The sequence below is a fragment of the Lasiosphaeria miniovina genome (assembly GCF_030549165.1).
Source record: "Lasiosphaeria miniovina strain SMH2392-1A chromosome Unknown B0T26scaffold_5, whole genome shotgun sequence".
Classification (NCBI taxonomy): Eukaryota; Fungi; Ascomycota; class Sordariomycetes; order Sordariales; family Lasiosphaeriaceae; genus Lasiosphaeria; species Lasiosphaeria miniovina.
In genome coordinates this window covers 3,930,795-3,945,573 of record NW_026848224.1, presented here as the reverse complement: position 1 = coordinate 3,945,573, position 14,779 = coordinate 3,930,795, and the positions used below count along the sequence as shown (strand labels likewise).

Genomic DNA, 14,779 nt, shown 5'->3' with positions numbered 1-14,779 from the left:
TGCGTGTATGGACTTTGACCTTGTTTTTATCTCGCGTGTTGATCGCACGGTTCCTCGCTCGTCATCTGGGATTCCTTTTGATGTTCCTGCCGTCTTCGCTCCGGTTTAACATGGCGCCTGCTTATGCAATGTGCTTGCTTATGCAATGTGCTTGCTTATGCAATGCCCGCGACGCCGAGTAGACATCTAATTACCCAGAGCTTGTCAGCAAGGCGTCGGCGGAAAGATACTTGGGTGGACTGTGTGGCAATCTCAGCTCTTGTCAGCCCCTTGTTTAGAGCAAAACACCAAGCAACCTCCGACACCACACTCGACACGTCGACTGAGCTCGTGTTGGGGCCCGGCAGTGGCTGGAGCGTACCGTGCCCCTTCTTATGACTTTTGTTCGAGGATTCTGTCGCTCAACGAGAGAGGGTAGTTCGGCAGCGTCAGGCGTCAGGCGTCTGGGAAAGGGGTTAGCTGTTCATTCTTCCATCTCATAAGAGCTTTAAGGGGTCTGTTCTGTTTCCCATCGCAGCACGAGCAGCCTGTGTCAGAAGTACTGCATTGAATGTGATATGGGGAGAAAAAGATGTAGATTGATTGATGTTCTATCTTTTGTGGCATGCCAGACACCTTATTCTTATACTTGTTGTTTAGTATCACCAAGGTGGCCGTAATGGTCACCGAGGCGGCCGTCGATGGTCACCGAAATGGCCTTCTTTCTGACAGCCTGCTAAGCCGACCAAGGCTTTGCGTGGTTTTTAACCTGGCGATCCGTCTATCGGCACAATCGATCTATCCGGGTAGATTTGCGATCTTTCATGGGGGCCTGTCGCGGTGCTTGTCAACGTAGGATACAAACACTTCAGGAGAGGTGGGGATGTTCTCGCCAGCCTGTTGATGTGCCATAAGCGGCAACATGTCTTCGACTCACGGTCACGACGACCGTTGTCGCTGATCTAGAGTCTGGCAAGTGGTGCTGCCGCGGTGACAAGAGGGAAGTCGACGCGTCCGGACGGTGGTTCGGCGAGTGCGTATAAGGAAAAGGGAGGCACGGCTGGAAACGTGCAAGCCGGCAGTCGTAGAGTTCTGCAGCTATCTCACAGGGAGTGTTAGGAAAAAGGTAGAGGAGACCGGCGAAGGGAAACAAGAAACAACATGTGCCTGAAGAGGGCGATTCAGAGCAGTTGGTGCGTGCAACGAAGTTCAATGAGAGGGAGTCCATGGAGCGGATTGGCAAGTTTGCAGTATGAATAGCTTCAAGGAGGGGATGGGAGTGACAAAATGACGTGGTGGTGTAGGTAGGCGTGCTGCGGGTCTGGGTATGGATAGGTATCTCGAGAGTGGTGCAATAGGGCTTCATTTTGGTGCCTCGGAGGGTGTGTGCTCGAGAGATGTGTGCGTCTGTGAAAGTGGTTTGAAAACTGGGAGAGGTAGGGAATATGCCGTGCGTACAAAAACAAACAATTGCGGCGTAGCTTAGGGAGGTGGTATTCAAGGTGTGTGCGGGCGTGCTGCAAGAGGAAAACACCAAGAAGAAAGACAAGAGAGGTGTGGGTGGGGGTGGTGATGGTCTCAGAGGGGAATAAATCGGGCCGTAGGGTGTGTACTGTGTCCCTAATCCTCGCGTGGGGGTGCTCGGTGATGCAATATCAAGCCCGGCCGCAGCAACACGCGCCTCAACCGCGGTAAACACAGAAGATAGTGCAGTATACGTGCAGAATAAAGCCTCTAGTGGCCCCCTAAAGCTGTGCAGCAGTCTCGGTGGTGATGAAAACAAGAAACCTTCGCGGGAATGCCGTCAAGGCATCGCGGGCACGGTCTGTAGAGCCTCACGCCGCGTCATAGTCCCCGCCGCGGCTCACCACCGCATCCAGAGGATCTCGAGCGCGTTCCACGACCTTCCACGCGTCTGCTACGAGCGTCACATCAACGGGAGGCATATAGCTCCGTTTGCGGGACAGTGTATTCAACAAACAGCACACAGCTCAACTCGCATGGACCCATGGCTCAACGGCGCAACGTGTCAGTCTCAGAAAAGCTTACATCACGACTTTCTAGGCACCTGCAACTGAAGTCTCGCATCCTGGTGTCGACGGAAGAGGTTTGTGTCCGGTACGGGCTCCCCCCCTCCCTCCCCCCCGCTAACCGCGTACAATGGGTATGATGTCCGCGCTCCTGTGATGTACCTTGGAGAAATCCGAGGAAGAACCCGAGTCTGAGACGGTGAGCGAATGGTGAATTGGTGAGTCCTCCCCCTCCCCTCCCATTGAAAGATCCCCCGTTCGAATTAGGGTCCGTCGAGTTGAGCTGTTTATTTTTTTGTTTTTTTTTGTTTTTTTGTTCTCTCATTTTATTTCATTGTCCCGACACCCGCGCCCAACTGCAGCACGCCCTGAGGGTCACTGCCACCATGCCTGTTTCTTGTTGCCTTTTCTTTTTGTATCCTGATGCTTATTCTTTTCTTCCTGGCCTCGTGATGTCCTCCTCGTACATGCACGGCGCGAGGGCATTCACACATCATCTTTTCCTTTCCACCTGCAACTGTGCACCCTTCTCCCTCAGAATAAAGGCTCAGTGTATGGGAACACTGTTACTTTCCTCTTGTTTTGCAAATGCATTGGACATTTTTTCACCCTTGATGAAACATGTCTTTTATTGATTGCTGGCCCCCTTGGGCACATTCTCACGATGGTTGTTATTTTTGTCGACTTGAGTTGTGCTAATGACGTTGTTTGAATTGCCACAATCGTTCGAATTTATTTCGTTTTTTTTTTTGGCGTTTTTTTTCTTTTTTTTTTTTAAATTATCCCTCTCTGCTTTGGGCTTATTCGATTCCTAGTTGCCTTGTGCACCATGTTTCTCTTTATTTTGCTCCACCACGTCAACGGTCTCCTTTTGTGGTTGTCATGGGCCGTTGAGGGGCGCCCGGACAAAAAGCCTTGTCGCACGCAGCTCACGTAGACCAATTGGGGTTCGACAAGAACCCTTGCACAACGACTGCAGTGTGTTTCGTTTTGAAAAGATGCGGCCACGGTCGCCAAGAGTGAACAGTCGTGAAATGCTTCATCTGGGCGCCCAATCGACCACAGGATCTTGCGGAGGATTGACACTTGGCAGCAGATCAAAGCGGGGTTGGGCTGGGGGTTGCGGGCTGCAAATGCGGCCGTCCAATTAAAACCGGGGCGCGCTGTCCAAATCCGCCAAATCTCTCGAGGTGTTTGCAATGTTTTTGCATGTGGGTTGTGAGGCAGGCCTGATGCAGGCCGGCCGTGGTTTTTGGGGGGAAAGAAGGGACGATGACGGCCGCCGTTCGGGCCTGACGTTTTCTCTTTGGCGCCTGTGCAACAGACAAGCTTTCCCCCCCAATGAGGCTAGTCAGCCCACTAGGCCCCCCCAAAGTGTGGATCGTCTCCCGTGTTTTGGCGCATTGTGGGCTTCCCGGCGGCGTGGCAATGCGCCACATCTACACTCCATTCAGTAACCTTCAGCTCATCACTCGCGCAGGGGTCTCCCTCTGACTTGGCCGCGCCTGTAGGCCCCCCCGGCCCACTGGCCCTGCGGCACACCCGCAAGTGCCGCAGCCACCCGCCAAAGGTTTCAAACTCATTAGCTCTGGGCTCACCTTTTGGCGTTCGTCCCTTTTTTCTTTCCATATCTTGGGAGGTCGGCCTCTGTTTCCTCTCCTCTGACTGATCTTCCTCGAACCACCGACCCGTGTACAGGCTGCTTGGCTGTTTTCTTTTGTTTGTTTCCCAGCTCTTAGTTTCACCCGGATTGCCATCCTCCCATTCCTCTTGGCTTACTCTTGGCTTGTTGGCTTGTTGGCTTGCTGGCTTGTTGGCTTGTTGGCTTGTTGGCCTGTTGGCTTGTTTGAATTTCGCGTTTCTTGCCCAACAGTCGTGGCCAGTCATTCGTTTGCTTCACCAGAGAGCCCTGCCCATGGCCATCGCAGGAATCTGCCTGCCCATCACTGCATCAGACGCAGTCCAGAATTTAACATATTAACACCAGCATTGTCGACAGCACACTCGACGGCAGACGTCCAACTGCTCAGTCCGTCGGCTGATTCATGTCGAAGGACAATCCCCCAGACCGGAGATGCTTCGCCTGGCTGAGGACACCGCTGCAGCCAACTCAGGAAGAGAAGGAGGTCACCGACTTCCAATCCGTCGACTGGAAGGCGTTGTTGACCTCGCCAAAATATATTGGTCAGCGGCTCCCGTCGCGACATCCTCGAGGCTGACAGGCCGGCTCGCTGACTACCTGTACCACCCTACAGCATTCATAATCATAGGAATCATTGTCACGGTTCTGACCATCTTGTTGACGGTGTACCATGACCAAGTAGTCACGGTTAGTTTGCTGCGTCTTGGTTTGTTTCTCCGCGCGGGAAGATCAACTTACTGACGACGCCACCCCAGTTCCTCCGCCCCCACGCCGAAAAGATCCGCGACTTGCGCGGTGGCTATCTGATCTTCATCGCCATTCTCTTCATCATATCGTTCCCGCCGCTGTTCGGCCACGAGGTGGTCGGGCTCTTGTGCGGTGTCGTGTACGGTCTCTATATGGGGTTCCTCGTCGTTGCCACAGGGACGTTCCTCGGTGAAGGTGCGTAACGACCCGATGACTGAGAATGGCAACCGGATTGCTGCTAACTACCCTACGTCTTCTACCATTTACAGTTGCAACGTGGTTCTTTTTCAAGAAGTTCGGCGCCGAAAAGGCAGCCAAGTTGAGGCGGACAAACCTGAACTGGGCAGGGATTGTGCGCATGTGCAGGGACGGAGGCTTCTGGGTAATTATGAGACACGCCCCGACTTGACAGGAGACAACGGGGCACGACTGTTGTTGGCATGTCACGCCACTGCTGACTAGGTAACTAACTAATACGCCGTTTCACAGATCATAGTGCTTATCCGTCTATCGGCAATCCCCTCCCATTTCTCAACCGCCGTGTTCGCAACTTGTGGCAGCGTGGGCTTCGGCAAGTATGCTCTCGCAACTTTCCTGACGCTACCAAAGCAGGCGCTCATCGTGTACCTCGGTGTACTCCTCGTTCCGGGCGGTAGCTCAGACAAACCGACCAAGTCGAGCTCTGCGAGTCCAACCGGCGCAGCAAGTCTGAGCAGCACGGCGAGTCCGAGCAGCACGTCGAGTTTGTTCGACACGGGGGATCTATTCGGGACGGCGAATACGACTAGCACAGCAGAGCCGCACGGGTCAGCATCGGCCGGCGCCGAGGACAGCAATGTCAAGAACTTGGCGCTTGGGATTGCCACGCTCGCTACAATCATATCGGGGGTGCACATCTACGTGAAAATGAGGCAGATCAAGAAAGAACTACTTATAGAGCAGGACGTAGATCAACAACTCTACGGCAAGCCGCAGATGACAGAGAGCGGTGGGCCGGCCGTCATGAGACGGAACCCGGATGCACCGAGGGGGATGGTGTAGCCGGACCCGGGAAAAGAAAGGGAAAGGGCTCGTAGACATCTGATGTGTTCTTTTTAGATCTATACCACGAAGAGCTTATGACAAGGCATTGCGTGGTGTCGTTGTAATAATGATGGTCTTCTATACGGATGTCCCTTTCAAAAGTTCTGCGCAATGCGAAGCCAGCCACACCCCTTTAATTACATACCATCCTAACCCTCCTGGCCCCTCTTCTTCCGGCCTTCTTTGTACTGATTCCCTCCTTCACTTTATTACTTGCTGTATATGCTCTACTATTCTTTCAACCCAGGTTTAGATACGCTCTTGCGTAAGTGTTTTATTCCAACGCTCCTCCCACACTCGTATAGCCTCGGCCCTGCTCTTTGGAGCTCCCTTTTCAGTAGTTTCCCGCTTCATCCATGGCCAACAAGACTCAATCATATTGAGGTCAGGTGAATTACCTAGCCATAAAAGGCGAGAAACCTGATGTATATCGTAGACACGTTGCTGAGCGTGATGAGCGTGGGGGGTAGCCTTATCTTCCTGGACAAGTATATCCGGGCCACAGCTTTTGGCGGAAGGGATAAGCTTTGGTAATATGATCTTCGTCTGGTACCGATACCAATCGAAGCCTCCTTTGGATCCACGTTCAAGTTTGCCGTTTTTTTTGTTCCATCGCCATTGTGGTTTTCGTCCAGGCTTCGTGATTAATAAAAGTCTTGCCATCTTCGATTCAAGCTCCCAGGCTTCGTTTATAATCGGCTCGAGCTCTTGGTGCCATTCCTCAAGATCCTTAATAGCCTGCTGCTTTTCAGCTTTTACTTCTGGAACCTAATAATGACAAGGCCCTTTCCGATCACAAGAAAAACAACCCCAAATATAAACTCAGAATACCCTTTCTATCGTTTACGAATATAACTCCTTAAAAAACGTTCATTGTCACCGCACAGTCAACTAGATGAGACAAGGCTGCATTAAGGTCGCTGTATTCGTAGAATCTAAAGCTAAGAAAAAGAAAAAGGAAAGCAGTTCCAAATTCTATACGGGGCTCGAAGAAGTGGGTTGGTCTGTGGGTCACGTGTTGGGACGCCGCACAGGCCAGTACCCCATCCCGCACCCCCAATTACCAGCCAGTTGTCTTGGCACTTGCCAGCCAGCTGCCTCAGCACTTGCCGTGACATTTATTAAATTTCCTCCAAATACGATATCCACCCCGGCGATAAAGTAAAATAACAGATATTTCATAGACCAAATAATACGTTTCCAATCTTATAACGTCCAATCTTTATGAGCGATACACCATTTAAGGCGATCCTCCTCCATCTTCTTCGTCAACCCAGGCTTCCTCGTCGGTTTCGTTTTCTGCTTGTTTGAGAAACCTCCAGATTGTAATAGCTGAGATATCGATACCCTCGTTGCTGAGCTCACCGGCCAGATCAGTACAGGATTTTTCGCGGCCGTATCGATCTTTGCGCACCTTTGTGACTACTTTCCCAGTCATTTCAAGGGTTTGTTTTCGTGGGCGGCCAGAGCGAGGGGCACCTTCTAACCGCTCGTCTTTCAGAACAAAAGGCCGTATATTAGACTCAAACCCCCGCTCGATCGCCCGCCCATAGATGCGATTGATTGTGCTGATAGAAATCCTAGTTTCTGCAAATATTTCAGCCGAAGATAGGCCTACAATAGGGGATTTGAGAGTAATAATAAGAGCACGTGTCGAGAGATTGGTGTTTGGTGCTATTGTGGTGTGGCGATTGTGTTGCTGGTGTCAAGATGCGGGGGAGGGGTGAGATTACGTGGCCAGATTGTTGTGATGTTGAACATTCAATTAAAGGGGCGTGGCTGGCTTGGCATTGCGCAAAACTTTTGAAAGGGACTTCGGTATAGAAGACCATCAAAGATGCATTTGGATTAATTCAGTCTACCAAGATTAAAATTGAACTTGATGACCGAGGTACTATGACATATTAGCAAGAAAGGGCTAGGGCAAAAAAGGGCTAGGCAAGAAAGGGCTGGGGTAAGAAAGGGCTGGGGCAAGAAAGGGCTGGGGACAGCTTGTTGCCAGATCACTGAATTAGACAATCTGCACGTGGTTTAAACATGAAGTTTTGGGCAATTAGTACTCTCAAACTCTCGGACGCCAAGCCCTCAAAGACACGACAAGAGCCCTGGATATATTGCTAGGTGACATTGTGGCTAGAGGGAATACCGATCTCCTCTTGGCACGCTTGGCCACCCACTCAGGCAGTCTAGAATAATGAACCCGGAAGCAGAGGGGTCATCTGGGTGGGTTCTGCGGCTCATTCTCCTTGTAATGCTCGCTTCCTCTGCCGTTCTCCTCACCCGACATGGCACTAGTTCCCAGCCTGCCGTTCTCCTCACCCGACATGGCACTAGTTCCAGCCTGCCGTGGCATGACGACCCCAAATCCCCGCACCAAGACTTGGCGTCCAACCCCGCCATCGGCCCGAGGCTCGCGGTTTGCAGGCCCGCACGGCAATAAAAGAGTAAGCCGCCCGAGGTGTGATGGCCAGTCCTGACGTGGACTACCGGGTCCACTGCATAGGCAAAATGCACGAACGAACCGCATGACCTCATCCGCCGCCCTCCTGCAACCATCCGCCGCCCTCCTGCAACCATCCGCCGCCCTCCCTGCAACATGGCCACTTTTTTGGTTTTGGGCGGGGGAGACGGGGCACTCGCTCCAAGAGTTTAAGCCAAGACCAGAGCTAGGTGGTATTGTCCACTTGCTGGGTGCGGGGGCGGGTCTTGCCGTCTGGTCGTTTATGAGGGAACTGCCGTCTCTTATCGCCCTTTTCAGTCGTCACCCTCGTCACCCCAGCCCTTTTCAGTCGTCACCCTCGTCACCCCAACCCTAGTGTTCCGCAGTCTTCAACGCTCCGGCGATTATCGAACAAAAGACACTTCTTGCTGCACGCGAAGAAAGCAACGCTCCAGCCAAATTAGCCTCAAACATGGTGGAACGGCCCTTCAAGAAGGTGAATTTCCCGCCCTGACTTCGGCACTCGACCCCTAATGGCCTCTCTGACTGCAAGCTAGGTCGTCATCGTCGGCGCGGGCCCTTCGGGGCTGCTGCTCGCGCTGCTGCTGGGCAAGCACGGCATCCCGGTGCACATCCTCGAGGCGTCGGACCACCTCGACCAGCAGCCACGGGCGGCGCACTACGGCACGCCGGCCATCCCCGAGTTCGTGCGCGCGGGCATCGTCGACGAGATGCGCGCGCGCGGCCTGATCCTGACCACCATGTGCTGGCGCAGCCCCGACGACCACGCCTACATGGCCGGCTTCAACTCGACGTGCCTCTCCGACATCGACGGCCAGGACCTGCGCACCCACTGCTTCGTCATGCAGGACCTCGACCAGCTCATGCTCGACGAGGCCACCCAGAAGCACGGCGCCACCATCAGCTGGGAGCACAAGGTCGTCGGCCTCGGCCAGGACGCCGACAAGGCCTGGGTCGACGTCGAGACCCCTGCCGGCAGCACGCGCGTCGAGGCCGACTACATCGTCGGCTGCGACGGCGCAAACAGCCAGATCCGCCGCAGCTTGTTCGGCGACGAGTTCCCCGGCTTCACCTGGGACGCCCAGATCATCGCGACGAATGTGAGACTTTCTCTCTCCAGCTGCCCCTTTCCTCGAGACGCGAGAGAGCCGACGGACGACTGACCAGCCAACGCGTAGACTTACTACGACTTTGACAAGTTCGGGTGGCACGACGCCAACTTCATCGTCCACCCTGAAAACTTCTACGTGCGTTGCCCGCGAGATCCCCCCTGCGTCCCCCGCCTACCAAGAGCGAGACGGAAGCACAAACTAATCACACCCCCTGAACAACCAGATGGCGGCGCGCATCACCAAAGACAACCTCTTCCGGATCACATACGGCGAGACGCCCGGGCTCACGCGCGAAGAGTACCTTGAGCGGCAGCCGGGCAAGTTCGAGGCCATGCTGCCGGGCCACCCCAAGGCGGGCGAGTACACGATCGTCAACTTCTCGCCGTACAAGATGCACCAGCGCTGCGCGCCGCGGTTCCGCGTGGGGCGGGCGCTGCTAGCCGCCGATGCCGCGCACCTGTGCAACCCGTGGGGCGGGCTGGGGATCACAGGCGGGTTCGTCGACGTCGGCGGCCTGTTCGACTGTCTCGCGGGCATCTGGGACGGGCGGGTAAGGGACCCGGACGCGCTGTTGGATTTGTACTCCGAGAAGCGCATCGAGAAGTGGCGCGACATCATCAACCCCATCTCGCAGGAGAACTTTCGCCGCGTGTCGGATAGCGATCCCGCGACGCGCTTTGCGAGGGACGATTTCATGCAGCTCCTCCACCGCGGCGAGCAGGACGAGGCCCTGCTCAAGGACACGCTGCTGCGGTTTATGGATGTGCGCTATGATTTTACGCAGCACTTTGATGATGCACCGGCGAAGGCAGAGGCTAATGGCGCCTGAGGTTTGGAATGGCGTGTTGCTTGGGAAGTTAAGGAGAGGAAAGGGGCCCGTGAAGGAAAAGAAAGTAAGAGAACGAAGCGGCGGCAAGGCAGTGGAGACTGAAGTAATTATCTGGACAAGGGAATGAGAAATCCAACAATATTACACCACACATCGCTTCGGCAATCTAGGCTCATCGCACATACGCGTGCGTACTAATTCGATGTCAATGTTTTCAAGCAGTCCAGGTAATCAGGCATGATTCCATTCCGGCGCGGAGATGTAATAGTTCAAACGACCCCACCAGCACTAAACTTGTCGTCGGAAGCGTCACTGTCCACTCGGACTGTAGACAACGTCTTCTGGACTGCATGTATATCGGGCCCTGGCGCCAAGCCACTAAAACTCCACTTCCTCCACCAAAACAAGAGGTTAACCCCTGGGATGAAGCCATTGAACCAGGCCTTTTTACGTGTAAAAATCCAATTTTTCGCTAGACTGGTGGCTTGGCGCGATAGCTTCTAAAAGACTTTGCCCACAGTCCGAGTCGACGCTTGGTTCAGTGAGAGACTCGACCTAGTATTTCATTACTATGTAGAATAGGCACACCCCATCTCTAAGGTAGAGGTGGGCACCCCTTTGAATGCATAGCCGAGAGGTAGTCGGTGCGAGGTCCTTCGGGACTAACACTGCCCCTGGCGCACCTCTATGCTGCGATCCCCAGCCTAGACCATAACCCATTCATATTCTGCCGTGGCCGAATCAGACGGCAACATTTCTTCTGGCAAAGCAACTCAGCCGCTGTTTTCCTGCCCAGGTATTGTCGTCCAGCTGAGAAAATTCAGCCATAATCGCCATCCTCTCTTTTTTTCGCCGGTTACCGGCCGGCTGATGCGGGAGCGGCATATCCCCTAAAGTATCGAGCCATCACTTGAGCTCGGCGAGTTGCAGCCTCTCCGCGCGGTGAGTCGTCCGCGAAAACCCCAAACTCTCGTATCACCTCTTCGAGCAACATCTCCTGAATCTGGTTTATCGCCGCGTCATTTTCCTACATTGCGCGAGCGACGTCTTCATTTGAGAACGCAGGTTCCTCTACCCGGTCGAGGCGATCGAACATGGAAGTGAGGAGCTGGGCAATCTTGTGGCCTGCTTGATCGTTAACCTCCTGGATTATAGCCTGGATCTCATTGCCCGAGTATGGTCCGCACATTGAACAATCATTGGGAACATAATATGGGAGATCGGATCGCAACATACCTAGATCAGACATGGCGACGTTTGAGCTCCTTTCAGACAATGCGAAGATGGTTTGGGGTTAGGGATCGTTGCTTGGCACGCTGGGCCACGGCACAACAGCCCGTTCTGTGAAGTTTTAGCTGTCACTCTTGTAGGCGGGATGGGATGGGATGGGATATATGAATGGAAAGGTGGCAAGGTGATTGATCGACAGCGTCTGGTACTTGATCGCAGGTAGCCGGTGCTTGACTGGGGTGGGGTGGCTGGTACTTGACAGGGACTGCCAGTGTGTGAACTCGCCTTATGGCGGGCGACGAGCATGGCTCCAGATGCGGGTGGCTCCAGATACGGGTGGCTTCCTGGGTGAACGAAATATGTGTGGCTGGCTATGACAATGAAGAGGAGTATCTTATCTCTTTCTCTATGAGTGGGAGAGGATAGAAGCCGCAGCGTAAACAAAATCTTATAATTTAAATGAGAACTTTGCGGATGTGGGAAGGCACTTGCAAATATCATGTGCGAGAAAGTGGAAGGAGGGGACCTGGAGCAGGGCCACGAAAATATATGGAGAACGTTTCTATCCACTCTGAAATTTACCTAGGTATGTACGAGGGGGGGGGGCATATGGTACGGTAACGATAAACATTTATTCTGGCATCTTAATATCCCTTAAACTAATGTAAACTCTACAGCGTCCTGCTTTGTATCCCAAACCTCCCCAGATGAAACCCCTATAACATTAGCAACCGCCATGAAACCCCTATAACATTAGCAACCGCCATGAACCTGTATTCATTAGCCCTAACCACCTAGTAGCACTACCAGCCTAGAGCACGACCCAAGCACGCACACTATGTCTCCCTTCTTAACCGCATTAACCGCACTAGATGACGCCCCGATATACCCGGTTGCTGTACGAAACGGGCGTATTCTGCTTGTAAGTTTCATTGCGAGTATGAATTTGTCATACAGCTCGTCATCGAAAACCCTGCATGCGTCGCCTAGGATGTTCCTGAGCGGGGCCTTCTGCAGCCTGCCCTGATCGAGCACCTTCGCCAACCAGTCCCATGCTTCGGCTTCTAATTTGCAGTCGACGACCATCCACATCTTCCTGGTGTCAAGTGCCGAATCATCCGATAGGAGGCCCCAGATGAGAGGCAGTCGCGGCTCGAGGCTAGGGGAATTCCAATCGAATCGTTTGCTCGTGCGTATATCGATGTCGGCGAGGAAGAGCCAGAGCACAACTTCCAAAAGCGGGATTCAGGCCTTGTAGAGGAAGTCTCTAGGCAGTCCAGATATTATAACTTCCAGGATCTCCCTCACGTCTTTCTTGAAGAGAAACTTGGCAGTTCTCGCTTTCTCCTGGAGCTCCAACTCGAGCTTTCGATTTCATAGTACGGGAGGATTTCCTCGACAACATCTAGGTAAACCCCATGAACAATTAGTAAGTTTCCATCCGTGTTGATCAACCTTGACTCCAGCAGCGCGCTGTCATGTGCCGCGGGCTACCCCTCAACTGCAGCTTCGGAATCTGTCTAGTCGGGGATCTAGCTTGGGAGATTTGAAACTTGGGATATAGTTGAAATCCGGCGTATCTGAGTATCCCTAAGAGGTCCGGGTGTTGGCTAGTTGCGAGATGAGCCACAAGGTATCTGGCGAACCTCGTGAAGAGCTCCCTTGACTCTATAGCGCAGTTAATCTCGACACCGATGTCGCATATTCCGAGAACTCGTAAACCTTGTCTCAGTATCCGTGGCTCTCCTCCTCACCGTGAAGGTCAATACCTTAGTACCTTAGGGATTGAGAGGGGTCCTCGTTCCCACCGCCGAGCAAGTCTAAGACTATTTTACGTATACTTAGGACCTCGATTACTAAGTTGCAGTGCCCCGCGTTTCTGTATAGGTAGGTGAGAAGGCCCTAGACTTCGGAACCTAGATTCGCCGGCTACTTCCAGGCCAAGATCGCGGACTAGATGGGGAGATGGTGCACCCAACCGACAAGGTCTTCTATGTGTTGCAAATAGCGAGACTGGTCCCTACACATGAATTTGCAGCATCTCACCAGGACCATCTCTTGCAAGGTCCACACCCGTGACCAATACGATCTATCGCTAAAGGGGCTGAGATTCAGCAAGCTCAATGTGCCATCTAGTCTGCGCACCAGGTCTGTGTACGCCTTGTCCTCCAACGACGTCAGCTGCAGACTATCGACGGGCGCCGGCATCTCGGGGGACTCAGCGAGATCCTGGCCTAGAGCCTTGATGAGATGCATACTCGTGGCGCTATAGTCATCTGTAGGCCCGAGCCAACAAAGCATTTATCCCAGTACAACGCCGAAATAAGGCCCTCGTAGGGTGTTGTGAAAAAGGAGCAGTGGAAGCTCATCTAAGTGAGCAGTGCAAGAGGGGGTATTTCAGGCCCACAACGAGAAATACGAGTTAGTTCAGTGAGAAGATAGATTTGGTGATTCATTGTAATGTAGAGCAGGTATCAGACCCCATCTGAAAGGTAGAGATCAGCACCCTTTTGAATGCATAGCTAATAGGTTATCGGTACGAGGGTTGCACGACACGTCCCCTCCCCTGACGAGTCGTCGTTATTACTATTACTAGCACAAAGAAGAAGGAGAAGAAGAGGAAGAACAAGAAGAAGAACAAGAAAAAGAAAGAAGAAGAAGAAGAAACAAACGAGAGAGTGTGATTGCCATGGCGGCACCACCAGCCGCAGCAGCACCACAGAGGACGTCATTTACGTAGCGACGACACGTCCCCTCCCCCTAGCACCCTGGCCATCGACGGCGCCCACAACGACCTGAAGGGCGCACTCGAGCCTATCGATGGCGTCCTGCGTCCTGCAGCTAGGGCATGGTTGCGGCACTACGAACTATAGTTCGGCCGTGCTGTAACAACATATAGACAGGGTGACCCACCTTTGCAATTGCCCCACTTTGCAATTTTTCCCCCACACCGCCAACTTCCTACCCTCTACCTTCCACCACCAACAACTTCCTCAATACTGGTCGGAATAGGCTCAAAATACGATGGTTCGACGCGTACGAGAGCGGCTAATAGCCGAGGCTATTGAGGCTATTGATCAGGGCGCGCAGCAGAAGGAAGTAGCGCGCCTATGTAGGATCCCTGAATCCACCCTCAGCAGACGACGCCGTGGACAACAGGATCCACGACAAGCCCAAAAAAACACCCAGAAGTTAACTGACAACCAGGAAGCCTTCGTCGCTGAGTGGGCTCTTGAGGAGGAAGCTGCAGGGCGTGCCCCATGTCGTGCACGGCTAAGACGATTCGCACAAGCAATCCTGAACGAAGCCGGGCCCCCTGGGCGAGTTGGTGAGCGCTGGGTAGATCGGTTTTTTACCCGTAACCCACGGGTAAAGACCAAGTTAGGTACCCTATTAGAACGGTCTCGAGTCAAAGGATCTACCCGTGAGCGATTCCATGATTTTTTTTGATCGTTTGGAAGCTGTAATCAAGGACAAGAAGCTGGTACCTGCGAATATCGCCAATATGGACGAACATGGCATGCAAGAGACGGAAACTACGGTTGGGAAGGTGATTGGCGATGCCCTCACGTCTCGGGCAGTCCTAACTAGCCCTGATCCAACGACCTAGGTCAGTGTTATCGAGTGTGGTACCGCTGAGGGCAAGCGATTGACGCCCGTAGTGAT

At 53.3% G+C, this 14,779-nt stretch overlaps 4 protein-coding genes across 4 annotated transcripts; 3 read left to right on the top strand and 1 right to left on the bottom strand.

Annotated features, from left to right (window-relative positions):
• The first annotated feature begins 2,329 nt into the window (after positions 1-2,329).
• On the top strand, positions 2,330-3,352 carry B0T26DRAFT_717849 (uncharacterized protein). The gene has a single exon (XM_060442349.1). It carries the CDS (start codon positions 2,396-2,398, stop codon positions 2,642-2,644), a length of 249 nt encoding a protein of 82 aa, XP_060294903.1. The 5' UTR covers positions 2,330-2,395; the 3' UTR covers positions 2,645-3,352.
• B0T26DRAFT_717848 (uncharacterized protein) lies at positions 3,353-4,029 on the bottom strand. Its single transcript, XM_060442348.1, has 2 exons — positions 4,009-4,029; positions 3,353-3,648 (listed from the first exon to the last, which is right to left on the bottom strand). The coding sequence occupies exon 2, from the start codon at positions 3,636-3,638 to the stop codon at positions 3,369-3,371; it is 270 nt and encodes an 89-aa protein (XP_060294902.1). The 5' UTR covers positions 3,639-3,648; positions 4,009-4,029; the 3' UTR covers positions 3,353-3,368.
• Positions 3,752-5,577, top strand: B0T26DRAFT_366796 (uncharacterized protein). Its single transcript, XM_060434640.1, has 5 exons — positions 3,752-4,193; positions 4,265-4,338; positions 4,407-4,593; positions 4,668-4,780; positions 4,888-5,577. Exons 1-5 carry the CDS (start codon positions 4,055-4,057, stop codon positions 5,437-5,439), a joined length of 1,065 nt encoding a protein of 354 aa, XP_060294901.1. The 5' UTR covers positions 3,752-4,054; the 3' UTR covers positions 5,440-5,577.
• Positions 5,578-7,976: 2,399 nt separating this feature from the next.
• B0T26DRAFT_717840 (FAD binding domain-containing protein) lies at positions 7,977-10,179 on the top strand. The gene is made up of 5 exons (XM_060442347.1): positions 7,977-8,239; positions 8,271-8,417; positions 8,479-9,042; positions 9,121-9,189; positions 9,278-10,179. The coding sequence occupies exons 2-5, from the start codon at positions 8,394-8,396 to the stop codon at positions 9,881-9,883; spliced, it is 1,263 nt and encodes a 420-aa protein (XP_060294900.1). The 5' UTR covers positions 7,977-8,239; positions 8,271-8,393; the 3' UTR covers positions 9,884-10,179.
• The last annotated feature ends 4,600 nt before the right edge of the window (positions 10,180-14,779 follow it).